The 16,866-nt window shown below is 44.8% G+C and overlaps 1 protein-coding gene across 2 annotated transcripts in view; it reads right to left on the reverse strand.

Annotated features, from left to right (window-relative positions):
- BANP (BTG3 associated nuclear protein) overlaps positions 1–16,866 on the reverse strand; it is a 173,448-nt gene that overhangs the window by 77,575 nt on the left and 79,007 nt on the right. Inside the window, exons 9-10 of one of the 2 annotated variants that reach the window (XM_068150802.1) lie at positions 7,192–7,322; positions 1,596–1,658 (exon numbers count right to left, since the gene is read on the reverse strand). In XM_068150802.1, the coding sequence (XP_068006903.1) occupies positions 1,596–1,658; positions 7,192–7,322 (194 nt within the window). Of the gene's footprint in view, positions 1–1,595; positions 1,668–7,191; positions 7,323–16,866 lie in introns of both variants that reach the window. The other variant, XM_068150801.1, reaches the window with a different exon arrangement.

Genomic DNA, 16,866 nt, shown 5'->3' on the forward strand with positions numbered 1-16,866 from the left:
AACACAGTTCTACTACAGGAAATACACCTACCACAAAGTAACTCACAGCAATGCAAAGCGGTTTAAAGGCAACTGGAGCTGCAAAGTCTAGAAAGGAAAGCAGTATCTCTGCAATGTGAGCTTCTATTCATCTGCTCAGAGATGTCTTTTCAAAAGTACATTTAGATTAAATACAAAACCCACCAGCTTCCCAAACACAGAGACCTGCAGTGAAACAGCACAATTCTATGAGGAGGAAAAAAAAATACCAGCTCTTTGATTTGCCTTTCCTGCCTTTTCTCTTACTGGCAGCATTTCTTCTCATTTGAAGCTCTGTACATTGTAATAAATTTCAAACCAGATGTTTTTATCTGTCACTTGACAAACACAGGCCTTTAAAAGTCTTCCATGCAGAAACTTCTTCAGATGAAGCCAAGGGACAAGGGCTGTGCTTGAACCTCAGGATCAATCACAAGCAGTATTTGCTGAATCATATTTTTTTCAGTGGCTCTTTACCCAAGGGCTGCTTCAGTTTTATTGCAGCACACTGTGAGCTCCTTTAGAGCCAGAATGTTTTGATCCTTTCTGATTTTCTCTCTAGGTCTGACAAGCTCTTCAAAGCAAACTCTCTCTAACTATAATATTTATATAATATTTGTGGCAATGTTTATTCTAAAATAGCTCCCTGTGTTAACAGCATTCTTCTGCACCAGAGGTGGTTTCAGGAGATGTGATTTAGGGTGCTTTGGAAATGGATTAAACTAACCTACAAGCACAAATCCTTAATGTTGAGTAGCAACAAAACAAAATCAACAGGGAAGTCATCCAGATCTAAATGGTAGTCTGCATTCATGTTTACACAAAGAAGCAATAGCAAAATAAGCTTAAACAAAGCTAGTGCACAAGAAACCTAACAGCAGTCTTAGCAGTTAGGAGTCTCTATACACTCTTAAACAACCAACAGTAGGACTCTCAGGTACATTCAGTGTTATTATCTGTTTTGCCTGAGGTGGAGGGGAGAAAGAAGTTGAAATTGCAGTGTTGAGTACTGGATTAATCCATTTCCACTCTACTGTACTGTTTTTAGGGAGAAAAAGCACCAAGTGCAAATACTGCAATGCCAGATTCCTTGATCAGTAATGAAAGCAAGTTCATTCACCCTGCTGGTGCCTAAAGACCTCTCCAATTCCCGTTCAGGTTCCCACAATTAAAGACACTGAGTATTCTGAACACATTTAATTAATAAACTTAACACAAAGAATTTCATTTCTTAATGGCAGTGCAAACACCAAAGAGGGTTTCCTCTCTAAGTGCTCATTTTCCAATGAAGACCATTAGCCATATGCAGTGAGCCTTAGTGTAATGCACACAGAGAGCTGTCTCAGCTGGTCAAGGAAGGAAAAAAAAACCCACCAAACCAAAAAGAAACAAACAAAATGAAACCCCAAGCCCCTCAGAGGCAGAAAGAGCGTATTGCATTCACTGCCATAAAGCACATTTCATCCCTTGCCAGTCTCTGTAGCTTATTGTAACAGACCTCAGAGTTCTGGTCTTAGAACCAGGGCCTTAAGTTCTGGCCAACATCTGCTCCACAGGCACACAAACATTTGGCTCACCTCACTGTCCTGCGTGATCTGCACTTGCTCGCCTTGAGGCACCTGGGCTATGTGGAGATGGCCCTGCGGGATCCGCAACAAAAGAAAACACCAAGGAGCATCAGAAGAAAATCGTGACTCCAGGAAGAAGCTATTGCCTTGGATTCAAGGCAGTTTAACTTATGGAAGCAAAATGCTTACTCAATGAAAACCATTAAAGATGTACCCATACTTCCCCATCTTTTTATGCAATGGGTAAACAAAGTGACTTTGAAGAATGCTTCACTTTCACGTTAGAGGAAAGCAAAGGGGCATTCATAACAGTAAATAACATTCAGCATTACCTTTGTACTCTACAAACAAAGTAGCTGCATTTTTGACTGACACACAAAGCATGGGACTAGCTTCCTGTGGTAGATCAGCATTGTGCCTGAAAGATTAATGCCATGTAAAGACCTTGATAACTCAGTTATCAAAACAGATATGGCAAGACTAAATAGAGTGGAGTTTGAAAAGGTATCTGCAAGTATCCACATATCCCTGTGGAGTCACACAGTTATGGTGAAGTACAGCATCATGCACTCATAGAATGGTGGGGGTTGGAAAGGACCTCTGGAGATCACCTAAGACCAACCCCTCTGCTAAAGCAGGGTCACCCACAGCAGGTTGCCCAGGAACACAACGTCCAGGCAGATTTTAAAAGTCTCCAGAGAAGAGCAGTCCACAGTCTCTCTGGGCAGCCTGCTCCAGGGCTCCAGCACCCTCACAGGAAAGTTTCTTCTTAAGTCCAAGTGAAACCTCCTGGCTTCCAGTTTATACCTACTGCTTCCTGCCCTACCACTAGGTACCACTGCAAAGAGCCCAGCCCCATCCTCATGACCTCAATTCTTAAGCTACTGCTGAGTAGCTGACCCCCTTTCAGGCTGCTCTTTTCCAGGCTAAACAGCCCCAGGTCTCTCAGCCTCTCCTCATAGAAGAAATGTTCTGGTCTCCTAATCATCCTCATGGCCCTCCACTGTGTTCTTTCCAGTCCTTACCTGTTGCTCTTGAACTGGGGAGCCCAGAACACATCCTGCTAAAGGCTCTCTCTCAAACTGCTATAAACTGGCATGAAGTCATTAATTTGAATGCAGTTACACTGGGTTTCAGTAGTGGAGAATCTGCCCCAGCAGGTTTAATAACATTAATACTTTGTATTGCTGACCATACCCCCCACCTCAGAATGGTATCAAGCCTACCATCTGATCAAAACAGGGATAAGGGTGGGCAGAATTCCTTGTGCATCCTGACTAGCCCTGCAAGTCTTTGCCACTGTGATTTACCTGAAGGAAGATTGGATTCTAAATAACCTACTTCAGAGTTTATAAGGCTTTGTGTTCATTTTAATATGCCTGCATGAGACAGAGATTAAAGATAATCATTTGGAATTCTGTCAAAGGCTCTTCTTATTTTATAACACAAGAACAATTGCATGTGATTTTCAAAGAAACACAGATCCCTCTATTTCAAACAGTTTCATTTCCTTTGGAAGGAAACTGTCTATTTATAGGGGAAAAAACATACTGAAAGTATCACTCTGACAATAGGGGCTGTATATAAAATTACAGCACAGCACAGTCCACATCAAGATTAGAATCACTTTCCCTCCTTAACATCCAGCTCTCAGGGCTCCCAGGAAAAAGCACTGAGCATTTAAAAGATCCATTTATAGTGTTTTCAAATAGAAGCAATCCTTTCCGACTGAAGGGGGGGGGGGGTGGGGGGTGAGGTGGAGAGAAGGTGACTTTATTCACCTTTGTATCATGAAGCATTCCAAAAAAAGAACTGCTCACTCATCTTTTGCAGCTAGACAGCTGGCCTTCAGGGACAGCCCTTTCACTTTGCTCACAAATTCAATTCAATACTCATTACTTTCAGACATTTCTAGTGTAAATAATTACTACTTTACTGATGACTCTTGGCCTGATCTACATGTATCATTCCCTAGAACTAAAAAAAGCAAAACCATGTTCATCTGCTTCAGCCCAGGACTCTTCCACATGTTTGACAAATTATGACATTCAGATAGTGGTTGTGAGTTGTCATGGATTGTTTCCAGATTCCACAGTCAGTTGAAAGGGCAGCTGACAGGTCCTGAGCTTTTCATGAGGCAACCTTTCATCACTTCCATCTATAAACATAACCATTTTGCCTATTATATCCAGGTATTTCTTAGCATTTTCCTTTCTATTTGTCTTTCAAGACTTGAAGAATATTTCTCAGCCATCAACTTAATCTCATCAAAAGATCCACAAAGCAGTTAAGAAGGTGTGCTCTTCAAAATGCATAGAGAACCCTAGAGACAAAGAAATCCATATGGGAATACTGCAAAGTTATAGCAAAAGTCAAGTGAAACTGGAACCCCTGCACCCAGTGTCTGCAGAAAGAGCATTATGTCACTGGGGATGCTCTCAGCTAGCAGGACAGAAAGGACTTTGCATGTAAATCTATTGAACTTCTCTTTAGTTCTCTTCCAAGTTTGAGGAAAGCAACTCAGAGCATCTAGCATCTAGTTCCACAGAGCAATGATTAGCTCCCCAATTTCCACTGAAGTCCCATATGGTATCCAGGTACATAACAAAAAAGAGCAACTGGGGAAAATGAAAGGGGTGGCCTGGACTTTCCAACCCTAGCTGAATCTCACAGCCAAATGGTTCCTAACATCCCTTCCACCAAGCCCTTTCTTTGCTCTTACTTTGTAACTGATCTTTTCACTTTGGAAGAATGTGCTCTCTACTGCAGTTTCCTCTGCATAACTCTTGCTCTTACTGTCTGGAGTTCCTCTCAATCACTTTCATCTCAAACCCCTTCCACTTCCATGTACTCCTTCAAAATTCTCCTGGCTAATGAAGTTTTCCTTTTCAGCAATGCTAGAGGTCTGTCATCTGTCTCCAACACTGTGCTGGACAACCTGAAATTGCTTCCCAATTTCCATCACACTCCTCCAATTCTTCTACTGCTACTCTGGTCCACCCTCAGCCTATTTTTATATCATTCCTAAAGCCTCTGTCTGCCCTGTCCTTCAGATCCCTTTTTTCTTCATCGTATTTCTCAGCCACTTCACCAGATGGAACAGGCTGCCCAGGGAGGTGGTGGAGTGACCATCCTTGGAGGCGTTCAAAAACCTTGTAGACGTGATGCTGAGGGACATGGTTTAGTGGGCATGGTGCTGTTGGGTTGACAGTTGGACTTGATGATCTTAGAGGCTTTTCCAACCAAAACCATTCTATGATTATTCTGCTTCAGGCTCTTCTCTGTAACAGCATTGAGTAAAACCTTTGCAGCAGCCAGACCCCTGGGTCCTACAGCTTATATTGTTGAGTATTCCCTCTCAATTATTCTTCTCTATTTGCCTCTTTCCACCTGCCTGGTGTCTAAGGAAAATGGGGTGGTGTGGTCACCATGCAGAACAAGTACATCTGTGTCTGTGCACATGTCTTTCTGCTCTGTGCTGTCTGAGACACTGGCTGGCACAGCTGAGTGCTGGCCCATGCTCAGACTTCTGGGGTCCTTCAAAACACTAACACCAACAGCAGGAAAGTTTTAATGTTACATGACTGTGTATAAATGCTGCAAACTGCAAAGCCTGAAGCTTTTGAAAACTAAAAGCAGGCAGCTTCTATTCATTACATTCTCCAGTTTCTACCACAAAAGAATGAGTGTGCAGATAAAATTCACTATTTCTGAATACAGGACACCAGGAATGCCACACACAGGGACCTGGGGGTACTGGTTGATGGTAGGCTGAACATGAGCCTGCAGTGTGCCCAGGCAGCCAAGAGGGCCAATGGCATCCTGGCCTGCATCAAGAACAGTGCGGCCAGCAGGAGCAGGGAGGTCATTCTGCCCCTGTACACTGCACTGGTTAGGCCACACCTCCAGTACTGTGTGCAGTTCTGGGCCCCTCAGTTTAGGAAGAATGTTGACTTGCTGGAAGGTGTCCAGAGAAGGGCAACAAAGCTGGGGAGGTGTTTGAAACACAAGCCCTATGAGGAGAAACTGAGGGAGCTGGGGTTGCCTAGCCTGGAGAGGAGGAGACTCAGGGGTGACCTCATTGCTCTCTACAACTACCTGAAGGGAGGTTGTAGACAGGCGGAGGTTGGCCTCTTCTCCCAGGCAGCCAGTACTAGAGCAAGAGGACACAGTCTCAGGCTGTGCCAGGGGAGGTTTAGGCTGGATGTTAGGAAGAAGTTCTATACAGAGAGAGTGATTGCCCATTGGAATGGGCTGCCTGGGGAGGTGGTGGAGTCACCATCATTGGAGGTGTTCAGGAGGAGACTTGATGGGGTGCTTAGTGCCATGGGTTAGTTGTTTAGGTGGGTTGGATTGGTTGGACACGATGATTTTGAAGGTCTCTTCCAACCTGGTTTACTACTCTATTCTAAGACTAAGACAATCCACTGTTTCATTATTTTCTTCTGCTTTTTAGTAAGGTGAGGTTTTTTTAGAGTACACTAAAACCACACATGAAAATAATTGTGGCCTGAGTGTCTGGCTTTAGAAACTGTCACTGTTTGTAGCTTTCACATACATACATGTACCTAAATGAACACACATGTCAAGCACTCAGCTAACACATGTTCAAAAATAACTGGGAATGCAGAGGGTTGTTTTTTTTTAATGAAAAGGAATAAATAAATGCATTCTTGTCTCGAAAGTCACTGCTGGAACTACCTCTGAAGTGTAAATCACAGAATTACAGGAGTTGGAAGGGATCTCCAGACATCCTTGAGTCCAAGCCCCCTGCCAAAGCAGGCTCACCTAGGGCAGGCTGTGCAGGAACACATCCAAGTTGGTTTTGAAAGTCTCCGGAGAAGGAGACTCCACAACCTCCCTGGGCAGCCTGTTCCACTGCTCCAGCACCCTCAGTGTAAAGAAGTGTCTCCTTGGGTTGAGGTAGAACCTCTTGTGTTCCAGCTTGTTCTCATTGTTCCTTGTCCTATCACTTGGCACCACTAAAAAGAGAATGGCACCTTCACCTTGACACCCACCCCTCAGGTATTTATAGATGTTGATTAAGGTCCCCTCTCAGCCTTCTCCTCTCAAGACTAAACAGCCCCAGTTCTCTCAAGTCTTTCTTCATAGCAACCATCCTCACCACTCTCTGTTGGACTCTCTCCAGTTGATCCCTGTGTCTCTTGAATTGGGGAGCCCAAAACTGGACGTGGTATTCCAGGTGTGGTCTCACCAGAAGAGAGTAGAGGGAGAGGAGAACCTCTCTAGACCTGCTGGATACACTTTTCTTAATGCACCCAGGGATGCCATGGGCCCGCTTGGCCACAGGGGCACAGGGGCTGTCCCTGTCATATGTACCCTTATATTACTACCCTGGAACGTGCAAGCAAACAGTCAGGTAGAGACTCATTAATCCTACACACTGTAATGAATGTGCATTTATTATTCCAAATACCTCTAAAAACCTTTCCATAAGCCTTCAATGTTTATGTTCTGAAAGTCAGCCCTAAGCAGTGATGACAGGTCACTTCTTGAAAATCAAAACCTCCTTTTCAACCCAAGCAAAGTCTGCAATAATCTAGATTGCTTAAATGGAATGCTTTAGAAAAAGCTGAGTACATACTACTTGGACTTGTCCATCTTCTCCTATTTGGTGGATCTGAACTTGCTGAGCATTGGCTAGTGCATAGTGAAGTGCCTGCGGCTGGTTCTGCTGGAGCTCATTAGAAGCTGACACCGAACTCTGTGAGCCCTCTGCAAGAGAGAGAAAAATCCAGCTTCATTACATAAATAATGTATAAATCTCATGCCAGTGGCCATGCAACAAGCTGTACTTAAACACCCTGGAAAACAATGCAGTCAGTAAACACAGGCAGATCATTTACATATTAATATCCTTATGCTACGCATTGCTCACCTCTGGATTAATTCCCAACTCCAAAGCAGTTCCAGAGTCTATTTCTGTCTCTGAGAAAGCATACATTTGAATTTTTTAATCTAGATTAGAGACACTGCAGCTGTAAAAGTCACATCACAGCAAAACCACATCCATTTCCTAAGACCTTCAACACTTTCTTCATGTACCTGTGTAGTGCCACCATCACCACCACAAGGATGTATTTGAAACCCCACCCTGGAAACTGAAGCTCTCACATAAATAAAGAACTCTCAATTGTTTTGCAAGGGGTTTGGAACACAAGCCCTATGAGGAAAGACTGAGAGAGCTGGGGTTCTTAGCCTGGAGAGGAAGAGACTCAGGGGTGACCTCATTGCTCTCTACAACTACCTGAAGGGAGGTTGTAGACAGGTGGGGGTTGGTCTCTTCTCCCAGGCAGCCAGCACCAGAACAAGAGGACACAGTCTCAGGCTGCACCAGGGGAGGTTTAGATTAGATGTTAGGAAGAAGTTCTATACAGAGAGAGTGATTGCCCATTGGAATGGGCTGCCTGGGGAGGTGGTGGAGTCACCATCATTGGAGGTGTTCAGGAGGAGACTTGATGGGGTGCTTGGTGCCATGGTTTAGCTGATTAGGTGGGTTGGATTGGTTGATGGGTTGGATGTGATGATCTTGAAGGTCTCTTCCAGTCTGGTCTGGTCTGGTCTGGTCTATTCTATTCTATTCTATTCTATTCTATTCTATTCTATCTCTAATTCAGGCTGACACAAGAGCCTGGAATTACCTTTTTCTGTTTTTAACCTCAAAACAATGAGCAGATTGCTTGATTTAGATGAGTTTAAACAGCACCTCACACTGCAAACTCAGGCTTCCTGAACAAGCCCCTACAGAAAGGGAAACACTTGGGGGTTATCTTCAGAGTACAGTGACAGTCACCAGGTAAATCACTGGATGATCTCAAGAGGACAATTTGCATTAGGAGGCATGGCATAAATTCCTTTCTAGGTTTCATGGCTGCAGGGAAAGGATACTTACAAACTTAAAAGGCAAAAGACAAGCAAAACCAACTTTTTTTTTAAGCACAAGTACATTCTGGGGTTTGTTGTGAAATATGACATTTTTGAGCATTTCAGGTCAGAGACTAATCACAGAACTAATCATAGGTTGGAAAAGACCTCTAAGATAATGAAGTCCAACTGTCAGCCCGACACTACCATGCTCAGTAAATCACGTCTAAAACCACGTCTACTGAAATTCATGCCGTGTATCGGAGCCCTGGAGCACACAGCCCAGAGAGGTTCTGGAATCTCCTGAGGACAGGTTCAAAACCCACCTGGGTGTGCTCCTGTGCAGCATGCCCTAAATGACCCTGCTTTGGCAGGGAGATTGGACTGAGAGATCTCTAAAGATCAGGCTCAACAAGGCTGTGAGCAACCTGATCTAGTGGAGGATGTCCATGCTTATTGCAGGGACAGCTGGAATAGAGGAGCTTTGCAGGTCCCTCCCAACCCAACCCATTCTATGAAACTACAATGAAAATATTTAAGAGTGTCTATTGTAGCTATTACATAGGAAATTATCTCATTTCCTCAGAAGATGTTCTGTATTGCTTAAAGAGTAGAATAGAATAGAATTTAGGATAGAATTAACCAGGTTGGAAAAGACCTTTGAGGTCAAGTCCAACCCATCACCCAACACCATCTAATCAACTAAACCATGGCACCAAGCACCCCACCCAGTCTCTTCTTAAAACACCAGTGATGGTGACTCCACCACCTCCCCAGGCAGCCCATTCCAATGGCCAATCTCTCTTTCTGTGAAGAACTTCTTCCTAACATCCAGCCTAAACTTCCCCTGGTGCAGCTTGAGACTGTGTCCTCTTGTTCTGGTTCTGGCTGCCTGGGAGAAGAGACCAACCCCCACCTGGCTACAACCTCCCTTCAGGTAGTTGTAGACAGTAATAAGGTCTGCCCTGAGCCTCCTCTTCTCCAAGCTAAGCATCCCCAGCTCCCTCAGCCTCTCCTCATAGGGCTTGTGCTCCAAACCCATCACCAGCTGTTGCCCTTCTCTGGACACATTCCAGCAAGTCAACATCTTTCCTAAACTGAGGGGCCTAGAACTGGACACAGGACTCAAGGTGTGGCCTAACCAGTGCAGTGTAGAGGGGCAGAATGACCTCCCTGCTCCTGCTAGCCACACTGTTCCTGATACAGGCCAGGAAGCATTTGATAAGCTTCATCTTGCACAGCGATGACTGAGGGCTGATATATTTTGGGGGCTTAAAATGATGGTTGAGGGTTTGTTTTTTTAACCAACACAGCAGGAAGTCATGTTTCATACAAGCTAAATACCTCTAGTTAATACTCTTCAGATTTATACTGAGAAGAGAATGTTAGTTTTGCAAGAATTAACTTGATCCACTCGGACAAACATTTTAATGGAAAGAGTCTTCAATAAAGTGAGCCATGTGGGTTGTGTTTTTTTTTCATCCTGTCTGCAAATGTTTGTGTAAGAAGATAATTTTGAGGTTTACATCTAAACATGGGAACTGGAAACTCACTCAAAACCACCAAGCCAGTATTTACTTATTTGCTGAAAAGTTTAGTTGCTTAACATCCAACTAGGCAGCTCTAATGGTGCTAACAGTCTGCAAAATACAGAGCTACAACCAGCACATTTGTGTGGCAACTGAGCAAAGCACAAGGCTGTGTTCTGGAGCTCTAGTGTCACAGCACACACTGGGTTGAAGGGACCTCCAGTCCAGCCCCCTTCAGTAAGGAGGGGCATCCCCCACTACAGATTCCTTTTCAACCTAAATTGTTCTGTGATTCAGATGTGTGTGTGCACACTCACAGTGCACAACACAGATAATTTTATGGGCTCAAGCATGTGTAGAGTGGATGTAAACACCAAACAGCAGAACTGCAGTTGGGATACCAACAGGCTGAGACGTGTTTTTCACTTACAGATCTAACAACCTTCTAGCAGGACTTTTCCTGCAGCTAAAACTTCCCATTACACAAACTACAGTGCCAGGCTCTTCTCAGAGATGCCCAGTGATATGACAAGGGGCAATGGCTGCAAGCTGGAGGACAGAAGGTTCCATGTGAACATAAGGTAAAACTTTTTCATTGTGAGGGTGACAAAACACAGGAATGGGCTGCCCAGAGAGGCTGTGGAGTCTGCCTTCTCTGAAGACCTTCAAAACCCACCTGGACAGGTTCCTATGACCTACTCTAGGTGATCCTGCTCTGCTGGGGGGGGGGGGTTAGGTAGAGTGGGACTCAATGAGCTTTTGAGGTCTCCAACATCTAATGTTCTGTGCTGTTCTGTGATTCTGTGTAAAACACAATAGGCTTTCATAGTAAGTATTCATTTCCCAAGTTATGCAATAAAAAAGTACCTCATACATATATGTCTATCTCTAATATGCATAGAGTGAAATAAGTTTCTAACTGTGGAGCCCCAAAGCCTTTATTTGTAAAGCATCTCTTGCTTCACAGATCATTCAGCAGAATTCCTAATTTCAACAGAATTTAGGACACTTCTCAGATGTGGGAACAGGACTCACAGACTGAATACAATCATACTGTACATCTCACATGCTCACTTATAAATAGATCTCAGTTTGGCTGCACTGCAATAACCACAGTTGGGGTTTGGGGTTTTTTTTTTATGGCTGGATTTTAGTGCCTTTGGTGTTTCATCCTTATGAAGAGAGAAGATTCAACAGTGTCTAAAAACAAAACATCCTTTTGTAAGTATTGTGTGTGTGTCTCCCCAGATCTCTGACCAGACAAAAGTAATATTTATCCATTTTTAAACATGCCCCATTAAAAACAAACACAAACATGAATAGCACACAGCTTGACTAGAGGATTTGTCAGCAGTTATAAATCACTATCATGTAAACTATCAAGCCTCACATTTACTACTTTGATATATTAGAGAACCCCTGGCAGCTGAGCTCTGCTTTGAAATTTTCCACTGCACTGGTTACAAAGGGGTACTTTGACAGGCACTGAGCAGCTCGTGCAGTGATACTACAGAGCACCTTACCCATGGTGTTCCCAAAGCACCCTCTACTTGATGGAATACAGAGGGAGAGGGAGAGGGAGAGGGAGAGGGAGAGGGAGAGGGAGAGGGAGAGGGAGAGGGAGAGGGAGAGGGAGAGGGAGAGGGAGAGGGAGAGGGAGAGGGAGAGGGAGAGGGAGAGGGAGAGGGAGAGGGAGAGGGAGAGGGAGAGGGAGAGGGAGAGGGAGAGGGAGAGGGAGAGGGAGAGGGAGAGGGAGAGGGAGAGGGAGAGGGAGAGGGAGAGGGAGAGGGAGAGGGAGAGGGAGAGGGAGAGGGAGAGGGAGAGGGAGAGGGAAGGTTGGAAAAGACCTTTGAGATCATCAAGTCCAACCTGTCATCCAACACCATCTAATCAACTAAACCATGGCAGCAAGTACCCCATGCAGTCTCTTCCTAGACACCTCCAGTGATGGTGGCTCTACCACCTCCCTGGGCAGCCCATTCCAATGGCCAATAACTCTTTCTGTGAAGAACTTCTTCCTAACATCCAGCCTAAACCTCCCCTGGCACAGCTTGAGACTGTGTCCTCCAGTGGTGATACAGTGGGGGGGGGGAAAAACCCTGACTGCTGAAAAATCCCTTCCTCCCACATTGAGACTGGATCTTTTAGATTTTGTTTACTGCAAGAGTCAAAGAAAATTCAGCTTCTGCGAGTTTGTCTTCTCAGATGAACGTTCACGAGTTGACAGAATCGTCCCTACTGAAGCAGCTCTGTCACACTTCTGAGAGCTAATCTTCCTCAGATATTGCCGAGCAAGATTAGATTTGTCAGACAAATGCAATTTGTGACTGTTTCAAGAATGTGTGTCATTAATTCTCAGCTGAGATCAGTTTTTAAACTCCTCACTTCAAAGGCAAAACCTTTGGCATTTTCTAATTCTTTCGTATTCTAGTTTAGATTTATCAGTCGAGCATCTGGCTTCTCATCTTGGAAGGAAATGTAGAGGGTGCAGATTCTGTAGCAGAGGGGATTCATGTTTACTCTCTTTCTGAGGTGTGACTGTTTTCTTAGTCTTTGGCTCTCCCAGCTCACACCTCTGCTTACAAACCAGGATGCATTTTCGTGCCTCCTCCATGTGTAGTCCTAGCAAGGAAAGGTTAATGGGCAGATGGAGCAAAGCAGTTCTCAAAAAAAACCCCAAAAAAGCAGGAAAAACAGCATGACTGAACAACTACTAGAAGTAAAACTGTAAACCATTATCTCAACCTGACTCATCCACTGCTCACTGCCTCCCATTTTGCAGAGCAGCTTTGAAGATTTGGCTGCACGACCATTTGTGTGTGTGACATCTCGGCAGAGGCTGAGCGCTTCAGCCTAAATCTACACAGAAATCCCAGAGTCATAGAACTAATTAAACATTCCAACATGGAAAAATGTGATAACAGCTTTAACAATCTTAAGAGAAATTAAAAGAAAGGGAGATGGCACTCTTCAATTAATCCTCCTCCCCAAAACCTCATTTCCTCCCGCCTGCCCTCCCCAGACTGCTAACGTCTTTAAAAAGAATCTCTAGCTGAATTATCATGGCAGCCATGTGTGCAACCCTTGTCAGGAAAAGAGACAAACACACACCCAGGACCAAGCTCTTGGCTCTGAGAAGAGCAGAGCAAACCACTGCAATTAATACCTCACTTCCAACAAAAGCCAAACAGAAGAGAGAGAGTAAACCATAGGATGATGGAAGCACTTTGGTTACAAAAACCTTTCAGATCATCATGGGCAACAATTACCTAACTCTACCAGCTCTGGTGTTCAACCATGGCCCTCAGAATCAATCTCTGTGTCTTTTATACACCTCCAGGGATGGGGATTCAACCACCTCCCTGGGCAGGCTGTTTAAGAACCCTTTCAGTGAAGAAGTTTCTTCTAATAGCCAGCCTAAACTTCCCCTGGTGCAACTTGAGGCCTGGGCTGTCTTGTCACTTGTTCCTTAGGAACACTTGTTCCCCACCCAGCTCCAGTCTCCTTTCTGGGAGTTGTAGGAAGCCAGAAGGTCTCCCCTCAGCCTCCTTCTCTCCAGGTGGAACAAACCCAGATCCCTCAGCTGTTCCTCATGACACTTGTGGTCCAGACCATCCATCAACTTTGTTCCCTTCTCTGGACCTGCTCCAGCACTCCTATGTCCTTCTTGGAGTGAGAGGCCTGAAACCAAAAGCAGTATTTGAGTTGTGGCCTCACCAGTGCCGTGTAGAGGTGGACAACCACTGCCCTAGTCCTGCTGGTCATGCTATTCCTGATCCAAGCCAGGATGCCTTTAGTCTTCTTGGCCGCCTGGGCACACACTGAGTCATATTCAGCCACTGTCACTCAACACCTCCAGGTCCTTCTCTGCTGGGGAGCCATATGGAAATACAGCAAATATGGAGCACCATCTTCTGCCTCTCAGTACAGCAGCCTGCCACAACAACTTTATGCAGCCCATGAATCTTATGGCTATTGTAAAGCCAATTAAATTAGCACAATCTCAATGAATATCTTTGGGAGTGAAGGGCAGAGAAGAGAGATTCTTTCATCCTCTCCTACCACCTTCCTTAGACATGGTTTTGTCTGCAGATTAGTTCCTCTTGAGCTCTTACCACTTGAACACTATCACAGAATTTTGATGCCAAACCCCTGTAAGGCTATGTAAGGACAATGGGCTCAGCCTCCTGCTTTTCTGCAGCTTTGCATTGCTAATTTTTCCATATGATAAACACAGCAGAGAGGAAATCTGTTAGCTGTTTATGCTACATACACTTGTAGGCACAACAAGCAGAAAAAACTTCAAAGTTTTGACATGTCCAACAAGTACATAAGCATGAGGCTCAAGAACAGCAATCTGCTGGAGATGTAAATAGATCAGAACAGTGTGTGCAGTAAGCCATTAAAAAACCATAAACAACACAGAATATGTGAGGTTGGAAGTGACCTCTGGAGGTTATCCAGTTAAGAGTCCTTCATTAAAGCATGGGAAAACACAACTAGGTGCTTCAGACTTGTGTCCACATGGATTCTGACTGCCTCCAAGGATGGAGACATGGCACTTTGAGGCATGGTTTAGAGGCCATGGTGTTGTTGGTGGTTGGACTCAATCTTAGAGGTCTTTTCCAACCAAAACAATTCTATGATTGTGTCTCCACAGCTTCTCCAGGCAACCTATTACTGTGTCCAACCACCCTCAAGATTCCTCAGAGCCAGAGAAATCAGTCAGGTCACAGACAGATGAGTTTCAGGCTATTCATTTCTTTGTTAAATGAAGAAAATTAATTACTCCTAAAAAGCAGCTCTGGAAAAGTAAGTCCCCTAATGCAGAGGGGAGGATGGCCAGCAGGGCAGTCACCATGCTGATCTGAGATTATTTCAGCACTAACAAAAATATTCTTTTTAATGAACACAGAATCACTGAATGGCTTAGGTTGGAAGTGGCCTCAGGAATCATCTACTCCAACCTCCCCACCATGGGCAGGGACACCTCTCAACTAGACTCATCTCTCAAGGCCTCATCCAACCTGGCCTTGAACACCCCCCAGGGAGGAGGCTTCCACAACCTCCATGAGCAGCCCCTTCCAGCATCTCACCACCCTTGTACTGAAGAACCTACTCTCCCTCAGCTTAAAGCCATTCCCTCTTGTCCTATAGTTAGACACCTTCACAAAAAGCCCCTCCCCAGCTCTCCTTCAGGTATTGGAAGGCAGCTGTAAAGTCCCTCCCAGATGTCTTCTCCTCTCCAGGCTGAACAACCTCAGTTCCCTCAGCCTGTCCTCATAGCAAAGCTGTTCCAGCCCTTGGATCTTCTTTGTGGCCCTCCTCTGGACCTCCTCTAACAGCTCTGTGTCCACAGGAACACTTTTAACATCCAAGAATGGTGCTCCTGTGCAACACTTCCAAAAAGTGCCAATAAATTAGTGCTAATTATTATCCTACACCACAACAAAGCTACCCTGCCAGTATCAGCCCCTAGAGATAGCTGAAGAACAGCAGCAGCACTTCAAGGCAATCAAACACAGTACTTGGGGATCTGTTGTTGTTACACACCTCTTGGTCACAGTTTTCCTATGAAATACTTCCAATCACAAGCTCAGAAGTGGAAAAACCCTTACCAGACTCTGGAAAAAGTTCCTACAGGGAACGTGGTGTTCGTTCACTCACGTTCAGGACATTGCAATCATATTTAAACCTCTTAATGGTGTTTTCAGAGCAGCTCAGCTGCACAGCAGACGTTGGGATACTGTATGTCTGAGTGAGGCATCTGATGATGGCAACATGCATCTTAAAAGAGGAGAGCTTCCTGAAAGCTACAGGAATACAGAACAGAACATAGAATTGTTTTGGTTGGAAAAGACCTCTAAAATCATCAAGTCCAACCATCAACCCAACACCACCATGACCCCCAGTGCCATGTCTACGTGGTTCCTGAACACCTCCACGGATGGCAACTCCACTACTTCCCTGGGCAGCCTGTTCCAATGCCTGATTGCTCTTTCAGTAGAGAAATTGCTCCTCATATCCAAGTCAAACCTCTCCTGGTACAACCTGAGGACATTTCTTCTCACCTTATCACTAGTTACTTGGGATAAGAGACCAACACACACCTAGAATACCTTCTAGGGCAAGCCCTACAACATCCTTAGCAAATGCTCCTCATTTAGGTCAGAGTCAGTGGGTCTAGGCACTTCTGCAAACTGCTTAGGTTTCTAATATTTAAGCTGCTTCTAGTGTGTGTAGAAATTTTTTTCCCCTCACGCAAAATCTCCCCTCGTGCTGGTTTAGAAGAGGTGAAATGAAATGTGTGACTCCCATGTTTTAACTAAACCTTCACTTCCCTTCAGGTGTTCAGCTACCTCACTACTCTCACAACCATGCTCTACTGAATTCCCTAATCAAACAGAATAATTACAGATTCTTGGAACACAGCTCTCACAGCCTCATGCTGAGTGAGTGGTGCCAAAGCCAGAGCCCAGAACAGTCCAGAGGACGCTATTGAAGGAACTGATCTGCTTCTCATCACAGCTTTCACAGCACAGACATGCCACAGTAGCCATTCACAACCTTCTCAGGGGCTTCTCTTTCTGTCTTTTGTAAGCAGCAGCTATTCCACCCAACAGTTAAACAACCTGTTGTATGGCAACAGTTAACCTGTTGTATGGGAACTGACACAGAGCAACACCTGACAGCAAGCCCAGGTATCCTCCTGAAAAGAGCTGGGTGGAGGGCTACCAGAATGCACCCAGAAGCTGACCTTACCAGCTATAACTAACAACAGTGGAAAAGACAGTTCTTCAGGTAGCTGAATTTCAGCCCATTCGGGGCTCACCTTAAATTGCCCCCCTGCAACAAATGCTACCATA

The sequence above is a fragment of the Melanerpes formicivorus genome, unplaced genomic scaffold, assembly GCF_026170545.1.
Source record: "Melanerpes formicivorus ecotype bairdi unplaced genomic scaffold, bMelFor1.0.p_v2 SCAF_20, whole genome shotgun sequence".
Lineage (NCBI taxonomy): Eukaryota > Metazoa > Chordata > Aves > Piciformes > Picidae > Melanerpes > Melanerpes formicivorus.